The 19,187-nt window shown below is 41.7% G+C and overlaps 1 protein-coding gene across 11 annotated transcripts in view; it reads right to left on the bottom strand.

Annotated features, from left to right (window-relative positions):
- The window catches only part of Lsm6 (LSM6 homolog, U6 small nuclear RNA and mRNA degradation associated), a 38,471-nt gene that overhangs the window by 3,318 nt on the left and 15,966 nt on the right, over positions 1–19,187 (bottom strand). For 4 of the 11 annotated variants that reach the window (XM_087193349.1, XM_087193351.1, XM_087193350.1 and 1 more), the window contains one exon: positions 192–430. In XM_087193349.1, coding sequence (XP_087049475.1) covers positions 192–430 — 239 coding nt within the window. The other 7 variants (XR_002390578.2, XM_004868920.4, XR_015443969.1 and 4 more) reach the window with 6 other exon arrangements.

Raw genomic sequence — 19,187 nt, 5'->3', positions numbered from 1 at the left:
TTTATAATCAAGTCACTTGTGTTATCTTAGATTACTATGCTGTTGTTTTCATGACACAAAATCTTCATGCATATTTTTGGCCAAATGAGTGCCTCTTAGGACTAAGCCATGCTTCAGGAAGCTCCCAGCCTGGAAGACTCCACTGGCTCTCTGGGGCTCTGTGTGTCTCCCGAAGCCTCTCCCACACATACCTGGAATCCGGTCTCCTGGGGAGTAGGAAGACCTGCCAGCATGGATGGAGATGTGGTGGGTGCTGGAGCACTGGGGCTGGGCTCTGGTGTGTCTGGGCTGCATGTCCTCACAGGCCTCCGCACTGCCACCACGGGAAAAGGCAACCGAGCAGGAAGCCAGGCAGAGGGTGGTACAAGCCAGCCCTCAAGGGCAGCTGGGACCCTCATCCTTCTCTCTCCTGTGTCCTGAAAAACAATGGCTTTGGACAGGTGCCGTTTAAGAAAAACAATATGAAGTCATTTGGATGTGACTGACCTGAATCCCACACTCCCTTTGCACCTGATATTCCTAGTGCTGCTTCTTGAAGGCCAAGATAAAAAAGGCATGGCAGCCTATAGGAAACATTTCATTCCAAACAACCCCATCCCTAGGGCCGGGGATTTAGCTCAGTGGTTCAAGTGCCTCCCTTGCAAGCACAAGGACCTGAGTTCATCCCAGCACCAAAACAAACAAAAAACTAAGCCCACTCTTTTAAAATTGCTCGTTATTTTCTCAAGACAAGACTCCTTTTTAAAAAGAAGCTTTAATTATTAAATCTAAGAAATAACACTGGAAAATGTTTGTTTCCTTTAATGAACTTATAAGCTGTCTGATAGCCAAGGGCAGTGTGAGCTATAATACTTTATTGTGGTAGAAGACACCAATATTCCAAAGTTGTCAGGAATATCTGGGGACTTAGTTTAGTTGTGTCTTATCTCTACAACTGAAAATCACAGAGTTAAATGCTACAAACACTTATGCCTACTATTGGTTACTTAGAAGTGATGAAGTTTCCAGTGTCTTGAGGTTTTTTGTCTTTCCTCCTGCTCTTTTTAGTTATTTCTCTACTTTAGAAGATGAGAAAGAAGTTACACTCAACCTGATTCATTCTATACCTTGGTAAATAAATTGGTAAAAGAAAATTGGCTCAGGTATAGAATATAATGATTGAATAAAATAGCATTGATAATATTTTGTAGTAGAATTGTAATTTTATAATATTTTATAAATTTCACTTTTGTGTACAATTTCTAATGCCCAGAAAGAATTAAAAGTTGATAATGTAAAAGAAATTGGTAGCTAAAACTAGAGTGAGAGAGAGCAAATAAGACATATAAAAACTCTGAGTAAATATTTAGGGATATCTCAGGTATATTTCTTCTAATAGTTTTATGTTTTAAGTTTTTTAATATTCTTTTACCCAGCCATTTAAAAAATTTGGCTAATATTTTGATCTAAGGGGCAGCACAAAGCAATGTTATCCCTCCCTCTTAACAAGATGGTTTTACAAGGTGAAAATAAACTATAAAAAGTAGAGCACAACCGGCTATTAAAAAGAGCAGACTAAGGAAGTAACCCATACACGTTAATAACCATCTCATTCACCACCCCGGATGCCGGCCAGGCCCAAGGAGCCGGGAACATGCTGGCACGCGGATCTCTTAGACTTATCTAATGAGTCCTCCAGACAACACCTTTTTCTCCTAGGTTTGTTCTCCATGAGACACTATGAGTCAAAAATGTCTACAACACAAGGGACCGGCGCTGTGGCTTCCCAGAATTGAGAGTGAGCTGTGAGCCGTAAAGCTTGCTCTTGGTGGGGTGCAGGGACTGTCTGTGTTCCTTCACAAGGACCCCTAGGAAATGCCCCATGAGCCCTTGTCGATGGCAGAAGGTGGTGTCCTTGGCAAAGGCAGATCATACTCAGGTGCCTGCAGAGGAGGGAGCAAGTGCCGTGTCTCACGGGCCATGGGCGCGGCTGGACAGCTCCTCGTCCCCACCCTGACCCAGCAGGGGGCTCTTTCCCACTAGCCCCTTGCCCACCCGAACCCCCAAACCATCCACTTACCTAAGGACACTCTTTCCTGCAGGCTTGGTGAAACAGTGTCCTCCCTCTGAGTTACAAAAACACATCCTTTAAACGAAAGTCTGTTTCTCCCTCAGTCTTTCCTCAAATGGGGAGGATGGCAGCTGTTACTGCTAATCCTCACCATCTACAGGAACCAGCCTTCAGCGTCTAAATCCAGCCTGAGCTGTATTAGTTTGCTTTAAACCACATACACATATTCACACACAGTTTCCAGTCAAATCTTCGTTCAAGCCTGTGGGAAGAACTAGAAAGGGCTGGAAATAGTTGCGCACATCACTGGCTTTGGCGTCCTCAGCGGAAGCCAGATACCTCCACCATGGCCTCCCTGTCAAGGGGAGGATGTTTGAATTAAGCTCATCTCAGCATTCTCTGCTTTTTGAGGCAATCTGGGTTCAAGAAGTTATCCCTGCTGAACTGGGACTGATCCCTAAGAGAAGTGTTTGACACTAAAAATATACCACATAGCTAGCCAGGCCTAGTGACACAAGCCTGTAATCCTAGTACTCTGGGAGTCTGAGGCAGGAGAATCACACATTCAAGCCCAGCCTGGGAAAACTAGTGATTTAGTGAGGACTAGGGAAGTATCTCAGGGTAGTCTTTGATACTCGGTGTGTATTTTACATTTAGAGCACATCTCGGCCGCTCAAGATGCACATATGGTAGGCTGTTACCTAAATAGGCAGTGCAGGGCTATTCCAGGGAAAGTGGGCGAGAAGACTCATAATGCGAGGTCGAGCTGGACAGCCATGTGATCCCATGTAGGAGATATGTAAGAAGAGGCAATGTGACTGAAAGGACAAGATAATAATTCATCACAACAGCACAGGTGCACAGTGCTTGTACAGAACCAGGAAATGTTCTAGTCAACTAGATAGTAAAGCATCTCATCAACACTTACAGCACTATCACTATGAGGTCCACACTGGAGTTGTCCCCTTCTGTGGGTAAGAAAACTGAGTCACAGTGTTCCTGTAAGTTGCCCACGTTCACACAGCTTTCAGGCCGTCACAGATAGGGTTTCTCCCTGCAACTTTCCCACTGAGTAGCCTTATAGCCTCATCTATAAAATGAGAATAATGTCAAAGTGCTTGTGAGGATTCACTGAAGTGATAGGTAACAGGCAGTTGGGACTTAGCACAGGGTTTGACCCAGAGGGAGAGCTGGATACACATTTCATCCGGGACAGGAGCAGATAGGGTCTGTGGTCCTTGAGGAGATGCCCTGCAGCTCCCTAGGCTGGAAAGAGTGAGTGTGGATTTGAGAGAATGCACGCAGAGAAGCAAAGACCAAAGCCAGAGGAAGAAGCAGAGGACAGTGGCCCGGCATTCCAGTCCCTGTTCCCATGCGAGGGGCCCCCAGCTGTGTGCACCCAGAAAGCGAGAAAACATTGTTTTTTTTCTGTGAATCTGCTTAAGGTCATTTCACACTAGCAATTTGGCTGGAGTTGATATATTAACAGGCTAAATCCATTACACTAACATCCCATGCTCCTGACTAAAGCAGTGATATTGATATCATACACAGGGAAAGTTTCGTGGTGAGTTATATGGTAATAAATCAGGTTCTTTGTGTCCTTTGGCAGATTGCTTAATTTCTCTGGGTTGCCTCAGGTATAAAATAAAAGGTTTGAATTAAATAATCTCTTAGATTTCTTCCAGCTAGAGAATTAGACATACTTTTAATGTTTTATTTAGCCACAAGGCCTAAGAATGAGCTACTATCAAAACATCTTGAGATGACAGAGACTAAAGTCTGACCCGTAATTGTCACCTGCATCGACACCTTTGAATGTCTCTCCTGGCTTAAGAGCCAGAGGCCAGGGACTTAGCTTAGTGGTTTTGCCACCTGCTACGCAAGTGCAAGGACCCAAGTTTGATCCCTGGTACCAAAAAAACCCCCCAAAAAACAAAGAGCCAGACTTGAAAAAGTTTAAAAACATCTATTAGCCCTCAGAAAGAGGCTCACTGTTTCAGTTCCATTTCTGGGTGGCAGAATTCCCTGTGATAACTGGGATCAGCCTTTTCTGTCAGGGCATTTTTTCCTTTTCATTCCTCAGTGATGAATTCCCATCAACATTGATCAGTATTTTTATATATATGGCATTTTAGTTTCATTATTATGATGAGCATTTTAAGGTTTAGATAGATAAAAATAGATAAAATGCCAACAGATGACTGGAGTGCTGGGACAATCTGTGTCAGAAAAGAGAAAAATGTTCACAATTCTGTTCAAGCTCTAATTTACCTAAAAATGGCCCTAGTGACTTTTGCTTCATTCTCTATGCTGTTGTGCATTTTTGCCAGCAAAAAAAAGAGCGGTTTAGTGTTTTCATTCTACCCAATTATCCCCTCCTTTATTCTCCCCGTTAAAGAATAATACAGACAAGTGGGGCTTTAAAACTGATTAAGATTTGCATGGTTCCTATTTCCAAAGGAACATGGAAGACAGTCTGCTGACATAAGAAAGAATCAGCAGGATCTCTCCAGAAGGTGACTTTCTAACTGGGGTGAGGAGGCAAGGTGGAGAGGAAAGAGCTCTGAAGGCAGACAGCAAGTTCATCATGTTACTTGGGACAAGTTTAGTTTGAGAAGCCCCAGTTTTCCCACCTGTAAAATGGGGAGACTATTATATTTCTCACAAGGATTTCCTAAGTGCTAGATGTACCAGCAGTAAACAAGAACAATTATCAGAAGAAAAATGAAAGCCAATGAAAGCTGAGCTAGCAGAGACTGAGTGGGCACCAGAATATCTCAACTAGAAACAAGAGAAGACACTTGCTCTTAGAGCCCAGTTGGAGTTTGGAGCGATGGAAATGGTAAAAGGACATTCAGAGCAGAGTGAGAGCTTGAATAAAGGCACAAAGGTGGAAGGAACAGAGTGTGCGTTGTAATTATCCAGGCATCAAATAAAGCACACTTGAGAGTGGATGATGGGGACTGAAATGTGACACAATAAATGGAAGTAAAAGGGAGGACCAGTAAGATTTGGCGATTGCTTGTATAGAAGCGCCGGGGCCCGGGGGTGTTAAAGAAATGTGATGGGCGTTTAAAGAGCCTGGGCAGATAATATAATCTGCACAGTATTTGAAAGAGGAAAGTTGGTGATGTTCAATTTCAGACACGCTGCATACGCACTCTGAGCGTTCATTCACTTCTTCAGCCAAACTTTACCAAGTGGCCCCAAGTGCAGGCCGTGCGCGGGCCCAGGAATATACAGATGAATAGCATACAGTGTCAACCCCTCTATAGCTGGTAAAGGAGATGAATGCAGCAGCAGATTATTATAAAACAGTGAGATAAGTGATGAGGAGAGATGTGATCACACATGGTTACAGCAGCACAGAGAAAGGGTAACTTGGAGTTGATAAAGAATTTCCTTTTCCCTTTTGAAATTCCAAAGCAGTCACACCCTGTGATTGGATGCCAAAATTTAGTCTCAACCACTAGTATACGGTGGGACCTTCTACATTTATGAATACTTTTTAGCAGCCAGCTTTTTAGAATCCTACACTTTATGTACCCTTTATCCTCATGTAGGTGCTTGGTCCCACACACACTGTGGCTTCAGCTTGATGTGTGCTGTTTTCTACCCACTTATCTCCAAACCACTGGAGGGTAGGAATCACCTTGATTGCTTAGCTCCAATTACCCTGACTATCCATCTCTCTGCCCAGAATTCCATGTGTTTCTTGGACCAATACAACTAACACTTTCACATAATCCTTACAATGACCCTACAGAATATGTTCTAATTCCTTCACCATTTTACAGATGAGGAAACTAAAGCATAGAAAGATTAAGGATTAAAGTAACTGGACTGAAGTCACATTGCTAATGAGTGGAAGAGCTATGCTGGAGACACCTGCAGAGGAGCACTGCATCTGTGGTCCCAGACTCTATGCTATTACAATTGCCGTCACTAGTACAATCACCATTGTACAGTCAAGAAAACTGACAGAGAAGACAGGTGTGCAGCAATTCTAGAAAGCCAACTGAAGATGCAGGCAAGAGTTCCATTTCCTGATTCTCCAACAGGGGCCGGGGTTTGGAGGGCCACTCTGGGTAAGAAACCTTGGTAGAAATTTCTCTCACTGCAGACACCATATCCCTACCCTGCCAATCCACAATTGGGCAAACTGAATGCAGAACCCAGTCTTCCAATGCATGCAGGTAAAAGCCACTGGAGTAGACCTGGGCTCATGGAGTTCTCAATATGTCAACTGGAAATATTTTTTCTTTTTCCATCCATGGCCAATTTTCTCAAATTAAAGAACATTTTAAAATTATGAGCATATATTTTCTCTTTTCCTTCTCTTTTTAAAATTAACAAATTCAGCATTATTGTTGAGCACCTAAATATCCTCCTTTATTTTCTTACCCTTCACACTGCCCTCTTATTACCCAGCACAGAAGCAGTCACAGCAAATATGCTTTATTCTCCTCTAGAGAAATGATCCAGGGCTGGGGGTGGAGCTCAGTAGTACAGCACTTGCTTACCATGTGTTCAATCCCCAGCATCTTAAAAGAAAAGAAAACAAAAATGATCCAAGGTTCTTAACTACTCTGAAATAGGAAGAGCAAATTGTTTGGTTCCTGCCAATTCTCCCTCAATGATGGAGAATACCATAACCTTTAAATGTAAAAGTCCATTTTCAAGAATTTTAATTTTTTCTTATAAAACATTTTTTCAGGACACTTACTGACCAAACTCCAAGTGATTCCCTGATTCACTGTCATAGACCATTTCTGCAGAACAACTTCCTTCCTTTGCTTTAGGACTCTGCTATAGTTTAGATCTGAAGTGGCCCCTAAATGCTCATGTGCTAAAGGCTTGGTCCCCAGCCCACATGGTGCTGTTGGGAGGTGCTGGAGCCTTTAGGAGGTGGGGCTGAGTGGTCGGAAGTTACAACATTGACTTTGTTCTCTTAAAGGAATATTAGGACCCCAACCCCTTCCTGATTCTTTCTTTTGCTTTCTGGCTGCCATGAGGTGAACAGACCTCCACCACTCATGTCTGCCATAACGTACTGCTCTGCCACAGGCCCCAAGTGATGGAGTTAAGTGACTATGGACTGAAACCTCTGAAACCATGAGCCACAATAAATCTTTCCTCCTTATAAGTTATTTGTCTCCATATTTTGTCACGCAATGGGTAGTTGAGCCACACCTCTCCCAAACTACAGGCCTGCTATCACAGCCTTTTCTTTCTGGCATCTGAAACTGATAGGCCTCACTCATCCATCTCTTGTTAAGGAGAAGTTGAAGCCAAGCTCTTGGGCAGCACGCAGTGCCCCAAAATGTTGTGCCTGCTCTTCTTGCCAGGATCTAAGTCAGCTCTTGGCAGACGCTGAACTCCAAGAGTCCTCCGCACACACTTCCAGTGAGTGAGGCTGGCCCATTTCATGGTTTTGCTGCACCTCAGAGAAATTTAATCATTTGCTCTCCACTGCTATAGCTGTTCTGGAAAGTTAGGAGAAATCCCAGACTTCCCAATTTCCTGGTCAGCATCTAACTCTTCATTCACAAAAAATGCTCCAGTAGGTAAGCAAAATCTCTATGACAACAGTGCCCACAAGACTTTAACAGTCTACTGCAGGTCTAGCTACTGATGCCAACCTAACATCATCTTTCTACAACTCTACAGACATTTCCCTATCTCACCAGGTGAAGGAACAGAAATATTTAACATAAGTATTATTTCTCCCATCAACACTTACCTGCATTTTCCTCCCAAATCCCAATTCACACATATATTATTGAAGAGTCTATACTTAGGCAGAAAAATACTAATTATTTAAAATAGTTTAAGCAAAATTCATATATGGCAGTCTCTAGTATGATTTGTTTTTCTACGTTACGTGTACTGAAATAGCAGTTTGAAGTAAACAAGAAGTATAGCAGCCGTGTATAGACAAATTCTTTAAAAGTGCAAGTAGTATATAAATCTGTCATTTTCTTTTTTTGTTACTGGGGATCAAACTCAGGACCTTGCACTTTCGAGGTAGGCAGCGGCACCACTGAGTGAAATCCCCGGCCTTCTCTGTCATTTTTTAAAAAACATTTTACTGCTTGCGAATTATGTGTCAACTGGATGGGGCCATAGGATGCCAGGTCATTGGTTAAACATTATTTTGAAGTGTGTCTGTGAGCTTTTGGGAGAAATTAGCTGTGACTAGATGGAGTAAAGTAGATGGCCTCTCCAGTACGGGTGGGCTTCATCTAACCCATGAAGGACCTGAATAGAACAAAATGGCAAGGGAAAGCTGGATTTGCTGACTGCTTGATCTGGAACGTTATTCTGCTCCTGCCCTTAGATCTTCTGATTGTCGCGCTCAACCTGTGCTCTCTCTCTCATTGACTCCTGGTTCTTAGGCCTTTGACCTATACCACTGGCTTTCCTGGGATGCCAGCTTCAGGAAGGCAGATCAGGAGGTTTCTCTGCCTCTGTATTCCTGTCAGCCAATGGCTTCCATAAGTCTCTTTCTCAATAAATCTACCTCTCCTATTGGTTTTTGTTTCCCTGGAGAATCCTCATAATACACCATGTGCATTATTATTTTATTAGATTTTTTAGTGGCTTAGACTCACTAAAAATGCATTGGTCTAGGCTCTGCCTCTCCTAGGAGCTTAGTAAAAATGATATACATAATCAGTTGCCTACCTCTATCTTTACTGACCATATGAAAAATGGGCTAAATAAAGCAAGGATGAGTAGGTGGCTTCTAAACTGACTGGAGGACCTCCCCGAAAGGACAAAAGTTGTCGCCTTCATTGTATCACCTGGATGGAACTCTGGTTCCTGTGCTGGGTGAGGAGGGCTAGCAGGCACACAGCTCTGGCTGGCAGATGACCAGCCTCTGGGTGGAGCAGGCAGATGGAATAATGATGAAAAATGATGTTGACAGGCCAGAGCAATGAGCCGAATCTAACAAGATGAAATTAAACAAGGACAAATGTTAAATGCTTTTCTCAGGTCAGGGGGAAAGCATGGCATACAATCAGAATGGAGACAATATGACAACAGCAGGCGCTTAAAAAAAACAAAACTAAACTAACAAACAAACAAAAAATACCAGCAACAACAAGTTTTTTAGTGCAAGTTTGTTTCCTGAACAAGGGATGTAATTGTCCCACTATCCTCTGAGATTAATTGACCTTTGAAATTACATTCTGAGCATCCAAGTTTATTTCTATGAAAGACGTTATATCTGCTACCCTTAAAAATAACTTGTGAGGGCCAGGGATTTAGCTCAGTGGTTCAGGCACCTGCCTCGAAAGTGCAAGGTCCTGAGTTTGATCCCCACTACCAAAAAAGAAAAAAACTTGTGACAAAGCACAGTAACTATCAGTAAGCTTCTCCACTAACAGTTATTTTCATCACTTTCATACCATTTCATACCATAAAATGAGTGACGAGAATAACACAAAGTCAGAGGATGACGAGAAGAGGGCCCTGTACAGAGGCAAAGCAGACATCTCCAGATTTCTTTGTAGTGTCTACTAATAAGCAATGGAAGAGGGGTATTTAAGAGTTGGCCACAGAAGTGGCTTCTAAATATTTTAAACAGAATCAATAATACAAATATATTTTGTATTACCACCAAGAACACATGCACCAAGAACAAAACAAAGATAAAAGTTTAAAACAATAATACTAATAATTACTATGCATGTCATACTTTGATTCTTTTTTAATTTTTTTATTGCTGACCTTGAACTGCTAAATTGATTTTCCCAAGGAATGTCACCCAGATTGACAAACACTGAACTAAAGACATATTTAGTGGGACTGTTTGCTTCCAGTAATGCAATGCAATAGTTCTGTGTCTCCTAAACTATGTTAACAGTTTCTTTTAAAAAAACGTGAATTGAATTTTTTGTGTCCATTTTATTACTTTCATTCTTTTATTCTAGCTTGCTGAATTTTTTCACTCTTTTTTTTTTCTTTTTTTTGGTACCAGGGATCGAACTTGAGTCCTTGTGCTTGCACATCAGGCGGCGAAACCACTGAGCTAAATCCCTGGCCCAAATGTGTTCTCTCTCTCTCCATATTATTTATATATATAAATATATATAAATATATATATTTATATATATATATTTTTTTTGGTACTGGGGATTGTACACTCTTGATTCTATTATTATTCCTAGTATGATTTTTCCTTACCTGGATTACATCATGTGAAAAAAAATCCTTTATTCCTTTACCAGAGTAACTGAGGAAAATATTAAATTGTGTTGAACTAAGAACAGAAGGCTGGAACACATTTTTTTTTTTTTTTTGGTACTGGTGGTCGAACTCAGGACCTTGCGCTTCCGAGGCAGGCAGCGGCACCACTGAGCTAAATCCCTGGCCCAGGCTGGGACACATTTTAAGTATAGTTGTGCAACAGCTATGTTTATGTACCTTCCCTTTTCTTTGCCAAGTAATAAGTTACAAATTCTCGAATCACACTGAACTCTATTTCATTTCTGTGCAACAAGCTGAGATCTCGTGGCTGAGATTGAGTGGTAAGACAGTGACTGTGACATGGGATGCTTTGCCCCAGGACCAAATGAGCAGTGTACGGTGAGCTCTGTAGACAGCGCTGTACTGGTGCTGATGGTGATGATGATGGTGATAATGTTGTTACTATTGTGATATTCCTCTTGGTTAGCAGTCCAGAAGCTGAACTGATTAAAACATTCTGTGGTCTTGACCACCTTTAAGTGAACTCATACTGACTCCTAAAAACCACACCAGTTTTGTAAATCTTTTTCTAATGCTTTTGGGTATGTCAAGGTCTCAGCATCAAGTTCACTTGTATGTTGTTTCCTTACCTTTTCTTCCTTTTTGTTTTTTTTAAACCAGGATGTTCCCACATTCTTTTTGGTCTCTCATAGGTGCCTATGTTTTCTGTGTCACTTGCAAGTTGCTTTGGGCCCTGGGACATAAATCACGCCATTGGAGACTGGAGTGAACCTGGAGAAGCTAGTCTTCTGTAGTCTGGAGGATTCTTTTCTTGTCTTTAATGTTTTCAGCTTGGAGATTATTATTTTTGAAGAATAAACATAATGGAATGACCCTAGCAGCCTGGCCTTCCCACCATCTGTTAATACCATGCTAATCTCATTCACAAGTGGCCCTAGCTCTTTGCTGTTCACTTTATTCTGAAAAGCCTGTGTATTCGAGGGTTGGAGCTTCTTGACATTCAGGGAAGTACATGGTTTCAAGTCCCTGGCACCAGACTTCTGTGCTTGCCTTGCCTCTTACTAGCTGGGTAAGGTTGACCAAGTTCCCTTCCTTCTCTGTGCTTCAATTTTCTCATTTTAAAATGGAATAAGACCTATTTTAGAGAGACCTTGTGAAGACTAAGCAAGCTGGATTCACATAGCTATCATTATCTGAAACTTTTTAAAGGCCCTTTTTTCCTCTCTTTACAAGTTGTGTTCAAGATGAAACTTCACAAAGATTCCCAAATGTTCAAGTCTCTTGCCACCAGATGATGCTTTCTCTGAACTTTTTATACCAGTTTTCATAAAGGTTGGGATGTGTGTCTAACCACACTTATCTTATTCTCCCCACCAACATGCTGAGATGATAGTTCCTCCTCTTCCAATTCCCAGCATTTCTCTTCTCTGTCAGTTCTGCTCCTATGAGTCCAGTATCTGCTATTGTTGGTCTTTCTTCTGATTTCTGAGCAATGAAACTATCAGCCAGGCAAGGAAATGTGTGAGATGGTTAGCTTGCAGCCAAATGAAATTCAGCAGACATTAGAAAGTTAAATCATTTTTGTATTGTAACGTGCTCATTTCCAGTGTTTTCAAACCTTCAAATAGTGGTTATCGGTTGATGCTGTAGATGACAGCAGTTCTATCTGGAAGCAAAACTGCTTGGCAAAGTCCTAGGTAAATTATTTAAGGGCATCAGCATCGTGTTTCTGTGTAATTACTTGCCAGCAGGAAAACAGAAAATGACATCAAATGTGTCAGGCACTTTCAGACAATGGAAATAAAAAGCCAAACAAGACATAGCTCCACCCTCAAGGAGCTTCCAATGTACAATGACACTAAAAGTAATCCAGGCTCAATTGAAAACAGAGACTGTAGTGATGTGTTTCACATACTCATGTCTGATAGGAAATGCTTTCTTCCTGTTTTGTCAAATTTCTAAAACACCTATGTCACCCACTAGCTGTCCACCAGGTTAGTGACTATGGTATGTGAACAGCCTCCACAGAGCACAAGTAAACCTGGGCCGTGCCCTTCCCCTCCACACAGAAGCTCGGGGAAGCCTTAGCTTGATAAGTCAAGAAGGAAGTGGATATAAAATTGAGAATAAAGGCAACTTGGAGAGGAATGCCTGGACAACTTAGGAGGGATGGAATAAGAAAAGGGAACTGTAGTCTTAAAGCTGATCTCTCCCCTAAAACAGAAGAAAGAGCGGAGAATGTTAATTCTGGGTAAGCTTCACTTCATTAAAGGGAATTAAATGATAGTAACAAGAATAATCATATTAAAAGTCTCCACTCTTAATAAAAAGGATGGCTTTTAAATTCTCTGCCTCATGGCTTGATTTTTAACCTGGTTTTCCTTTCAGCAAAAACAATTTCATTCTCTGAACAGGCAAAATAGATTCAGGTAGGAAAACACAGTTGTAATCATGAAAACATTGTCCATTCTCAATCTCTCACCCATTCTCTATTTTAAATTATTTAAATAGATGTTTCCTTTTATTTTTCCTGAAATTCAATCACACTATGACATTTTGCCAAGGTCTTCTATATTTTTTGACGCCCTGTACTTTTTCCTCACAGTTCTTTAAGTGATCAGTTTCAATGAAAGTTTTTTCTAATTGTATTTTTCTTAAATTTTGTAGCAAACTGACAAATGATAGCAGAGCAATAGAGAAATTACAAGTAAACTTAAATAAAATATATTCAACATGAAACACATAACACAACCTGGTTGGATTTAAGATGACTGTACAGCAGTTTGAAGCAAGCTCCTTGTGTGCTCAGGGTTGAGAGTGCAGTGTTTGCACAGGTGGGTTATTAAGGAGTGGAGTCCAGGGAAAGTCCTAAGTACACATGAGAGAGTGAGGGGTGGAGGAGGGGCCAAGTGACATGGTGTGTTAGCTGACCGATGCTGTGATGAAGTATCTGAGAAAATCAACTTGGAGGAGAAAAGTTTTATTTTGACTCATGATTTCAAGAGGTTTTCATCTATTGCCACTTGGCTCTATTGTTTCTAAGCCTGAAGTATGGCAGATCATCACGGCAGGGAGAAGATGGTGGGACCAAGCTGCTCACTTCATGGCAGCTAGGGGGCAAAGAAAATAAAAGAAAGGGGCTGGGATGCCAATAATCCCTTGGAGAACCCCTGCCAATGACCTAACTTCCTCCCACTAGGCCCCACCCTCTAAAGGTTCCACCGTCTCCCTATAGCACCAGAGGCCGGCAACCAAACCTTTAATACAGGGCCTCTGGGGGGCATGTAAGATCCAAATCATAACACATTCAAGAAGAGACACCTAATTACTTCAGTGGTTATTAAATATCCAAGTAAACAAGCTTGTAACAAAGGACGATAGTCAGAGTTGAGCCGGGGAGGAAAAGGTGATTTAGATTGACACACAGCCCATCCCCATTTCTCTGCAGTGTACTTTCCAGGCCTGAAAACATAGCTGAGAGTTGCTGGGGAACAGCCTGTTGAGTAGTAATTAGGATTAGGGAGGCTCTGGGGTAAAAGCAAATTCTGAGACAGCCATCACAGAAAATGCTAGTCTCACAAACAGTGCCTGTGGACGCAGCCAAGGGGCATTTCTCTACCTCTGCCCGGTGTGGTGTGTAAAGGGCCAAGGCTGCCTGTTGTGTTGGTTATTGATCTTCCCTGTCACACCCGAGCAGAGCAGAAACAAATCACTGTCAGCAGCATCATCTTTGAATGTGGAGGACAGCAGTCTATGTGCACATCTTGGGACCTTCTTCTTTCCACTACTAGGAGGATGAACAGGAGGGAAAATTGATTTATTGATTAAATGCACGCTAGGAGTTAAGGAGTCCAGCACTTAAGCACTTGACCAAATAGCAGAGAGGGGTTATTCCAGTTACAGAGGCTTCCCAGCTGACACAGGCCAAGCCACTTAACCTCTCTGCCTCAGGTTTCCTCATCCGGAAAAGAGAACCTTGCTCCATAGCATGAGGGGACTGTGCACAGATTCACTCAGTTGGCTGACGCAATCAGGGCGATGTGAGATTGATTCCAAGTAGCTCCTCTGCTGCACTCCAGCATGGGGAGGTGGCTTGGTAGTCTGTGTCTGTGCTGGTGCCAGAGGGACAGGGAAGGGGTGTGATGCAGGCTGGGCCCAAGGGAGCAGGATTAGAGAAAGGAAAAAAGCAAACTGGAAGGTAAGTCTCACTGATAGCTCATCCTCAGCAGGACATGCACACACTGACTTTCTCAGGATACAGACACTTGTAATTGGTCTTGAATACGCTGAAAACCAAGTCATATAACCCCGGTGTATCAAAGGGCCATTCTGGATGTAATATACTCTGTGCCTCTGAACTACATTTTGCACAAGGCGAAGTTCCAAATTACATCCAAGACTCTGCGACCATCTCCTCACAGTTATGTGGGTAGAACACGTGTCTGCCTGGCTTGAGATAACGTTTACCTGGTCTATGAAAAGGTTGCTCTTTCTGCATGTTTCTTTCAGTCTAAAAGTACATTAACTGGAAATTTGAAAATTAACTTGAAACAACAAAAGCAAACCAAAACCATCTATGCAGACCTCCTTCTGAAACAATGAAAGAATATCACTATTTTTCATTGGTGAAAAACCATCAGTGGTTAAGACAGCAGGAACAATCTTAACAGAGTAAGGATTCATTTTTCAATGCAATGAATAAAAATTTGTTTTGAGACCTGATGCTTCTGTATGTTTTGTGGAGGGCTGAGAACATGTATAATGCAAAGGATATGGTTAACATATCATGATAGTTGATTTTATGTCAACTTGGTTAAGGTCACAGTACCCAGATATTTAGGTGAACACTATTCCATATGTTGCTGTCAGGGTATGTTCTAGATGAGATTAACACTTCAATAAATAAGACTTGGACTGAAGCAGACTCTCTTCCATCTTGTGCACAGACCTCATCCAGTAAGTTAAAGGCCTCAACAGAAAAACATGGACTTCCTTGGTAGAAGAGGGAATTCTTCTAGTAGATAGCTTACGGATTCAAGCTCTTCCAGGTAGCTACCTATCCAGCAGATGTTGGACTTGCCAAGCCTCCACAGTTATGCATCAATTCCTTGAGATATATCCCTCTCTATACGTATCCTGTCAGCTGTTCTTCTGAGGAAGCATGACTAATACACATACATAGGTATTATCAAAATTCAACAATATTTCTGAGTCCATAAAAAGATTATACTTTCCTGAAAACTCAAAGAAAGCCATATCCACATAACTTGCTTTGGCTATAAAATGGAAGTGACTGGTGCCACTTGTAAGCAAAAGCAGATAAAGGCCAGAGTGATTCCCCATGCCCTTCCCCTTGGCAGCATGGTTGGAGTCGCACGCAGAGATGGTGGGAACACCAGGGACTGCCCCCAAACCTGGGCCGCAGGTGACCACTGCGGACAAGGAGCTTGAGGGAAAATCCTATGTAGTTTCAAGCCACTGAGATGCGGAGATTGGAGGAAGAAAATGTTGCGTGTCCTAGTAACATTTATTCATCTGTACACATTACAAATCTTAAATTTTTCTTCATTGTTCCAAGTTCAATCAGACTTCTATTTGATATAAATGCTGAACACTGACAGACTACTATATGCATGTGATGGTAATAAAACTTCATCTAAAATTACTTTTTATGTGAACTTTTCACAATTGGCCTCTCCTTTTATTCAAAAATGGCCATAATATTTTGTCAAACCCAACTCCATTCCAGTATAAACTTCGGAATTAACGGAGCTCACAGACACAAACACCTTCATAAAGTAGGCCTTGAAAACTAGTTTATTCCAACTATGCCAGTATTTTACGATTTAACTAAGTTCTAGAATATGTCCATCTTTCCGATATTACTCTCCAATTATTAAGGAAAGAAAATGCTTCCATGCCGCAGATGAATTAGTCTTCCAGCCTTGGGAGGTAGAGAGAGAGAGAAAAAAAAAAGAGTATAAAGATAGGAGACTGAACCACATGGGCCTGTGAAGAAACAGAAAATAAATGGAAATTGAATTTCAAAATTATCCAGGCCAGTTTCTCTGGAACTTCAACATACAGCTGAGATTCTCAAACTCCTCTGAAGGTCCAGATTTTGAACAGAAGTCTCACTCTTTGGGCCCAATTAAAAAATAATAATAAAAGGTATGGCACCAGTTTCCCCCATAAATACCCAAACTTAAAATGGACTCTCCATTGTTTATGGAAGGCACATCTTAAATTACTATGCCCCATAAGGCACAGCCTACAACTGTCATTCAGTACATCCAAAACTGACTGCCACCAACGTTCTCAGATTGCTACTCCTTGCCACCTCATCCATCTTCTAACGGAAGTAGGCAGAGAGGGACAGAACAGGGGTCAGGTGGGGCTACCTCCATTGTTGGCCTACACAGCATTTACCACTGTCTGCTCTTGCGTCTTGCCCCTGCTTCTTCAGATACCTGGGCTCTAATGGTGAGTCAAAGGTGGTCCAAAGATTAAAACCAGACCTATATCTCTTTGCCTGCACTAAACCAAAATTGAAATGGATTAAAGATCTAAACATTAAAACAGAAACACTGAATGGGCTGGAACAGAGGTTAGGTAGAACTCTTGAAGACAATGGTATAGGCAGATTTTATGAACAAAACCTCAGTTGCCCGTGAACTAGCACAAACAATCAACAAGCGGGATCTCTTCTTAGTAAAAAGCTTCTGCACAGGAAGAGAAACCACCAGCAGTGTGAAGAGACAACCCACAATGTGGGAAAAAATCTTCACCTGCTCTTCCTCAGACAAAGGTCTACTATCTCGAATCTATAAAGGACTTAAATAAATCAGACCTCCCAAATTTAAAGACCCAATCTGAAAATGGGGATCTGAAATGAACAGACATTTCTCAGACAAAGTAGAAATAGCAAATAAACATATGAAAAAATGTTCAACATCACTGGTCATTTGAGAGATGCAAATGAAAACAACACCGAGATTCCACCTCACCCCAGAAAGAATGGCTGCTATCATGAAATCAACCAATAACAAATGCAGGCGGGGCTGTGGGGAGAGGAGCCCTGCTCCACTGCTGGTGGGAGTGTCGACTGGTGCAACCACTGTGGAAATCAGTATGGAGATACCTCAAAGAACTAGGACTAGAGGTCCCATCTGACCCAGCTATTCCACTGCTGGTTATCTTCCCCCCAAAATTAAAAGAATCATACCACAGTGATATATGTGCACCTATGTTCATAGCAGCACCATTTGTAACAGCTAAAACTTGGAAACAGTGCAAATGCCCATCAACTGGAGACTGGATAAAGAAAATGTGTTTTTTTTATAAAATGGAGTACTACTCAGCCATAAAAATAAGAAATTAGAGACATTCATAGCTAAATGGATGCACACTGAGGTGATACTTACGTGAAATAAACAGGACACACACGTGTAAATACTGAATAGTTTCTCTAGTGTGAGAAACTGAAAGTGTAAATAAGGACTAAAAGGCATAATAGATAATATGAAATCGGAAGAAAAGGGGCAAAGGGGAAGGGGAAATGGGAGGGGTAGGGGAAAGGAAAAGAAGGGAATGGAATTAATATGAGAAAATGAAAAAATGGAAACAAAGTCTTTGTGAATAGGGAGGGATGGAGGGGTTGGAGGGAGGGCAGGGGAAGGGGGAAAAAATAAGAATCAAGAGAGATTATGTAAAGGTGCATATCTCCAATGATGAATGTCATTATATTGTATATTGTATATAGTCATTTTATTGTACCAATAAAATTAAAAAAAAAAAAAGGTGGTCCAACAACAGACACTTACGGTTATACTGCCATGTACTAGGTACCAACAGGCAGCAGCTACCAGAATTAAAGTAGTCGCTGGACACTCAGACCCGAGAGGTCAACCCCAACCCCACAACTCTACTGGGTCTGGCTCCACAGTGACCAGAGGCAACCTACTAAAGACAATTAGAGGCATGCTGCTGAGTAAGAGCCTCCTAAAACAAGGCCAGGGAGAGAACTGCAGCTTGTCTTGCTCTAATTTCTTTTTGGGGAGGAAAATAAAAAGTAATGATCCCAGGATGGGCCAGGATCTGCCTCTGAATACAAAAGTGAGCTAAAAGTTTGGAAGATTATTTGCCCTGAGGACAGAGATCCAGGCAAACATGGCTGTGGCTACGGAGTGAGGGAACAGATGAGATCTTCATCCTTGAATGCTACAGTGAGGTCCTCTTAGTGTGATTATCCAAGACAATATTCCCTTTAGAGAATGCTCCTTTGGGTGTGTGTGTGCGTACACATAGCTGGTATAGGGACTGAACTCAGGGCCTTAGGACTGAGCTGTATTTCCAGCCTTTTTTATTTTCTATTTCTCTGAGTCAGGGTCTTGATAGGTTTCTATTTTTATGAACTAGATTATTACAGCCTTCAGTGTGATAAGCCTTACACACCCAGTGAATGTTTAAGAAAATCCCTTAAGCATTTGGTACTATTTGCCACATAATTAGGAACTCCCAGCATGTATTACATATTGCCTTGAACAAGAGACTCAAGATGTAAACCATTTCTCAGTAACATTCCTTCTCTGAATGCTGAGATGAGAACATAAAAATCAGACCACATGTCTGCCATCTGTATTTGTACTTGTCAACAGCTCTGTTTTGGGATAAACAGTTTTGAAGCAAGAATCAATTCAACTTGGTGGAAGATTAGCCAAGGAATAACTCAAAGACCAAAACAGAATGTGAAGTCAGATAGTCTACAAATCAAGCACAATTCTGTTTCCCACTAAATATTCTGTTTTGTCACAGCCCAGGAGAAAGAACGTGGCAGCCAGGGCTTGGGGGCAGAGTTGCTAAGAACATATTGGCTCAAATAAAAAATTCTTCAACCTAGAACAAATATCTTTGCTAC

The sequence above is a fragment of the Heterocephalus glaber genome, unplaced genomic scaffold, assembly GCF_053883595.1.
Source record: "Heterocephalus glaber isolate CG9 unplaced genomic scaffold, H.glaber_assembly_v1.0 deba00001587, whole genome shotgun sequence".
NCBI lineage: Eukaryota > Metazoa > Chordata > Mammalia > Rodentia > Bathyergidae > Heterocephalus > Heterocephalus glaber.
This window is presented reverse-complemented; position numbering and strand designations above follow the sequence as displayed.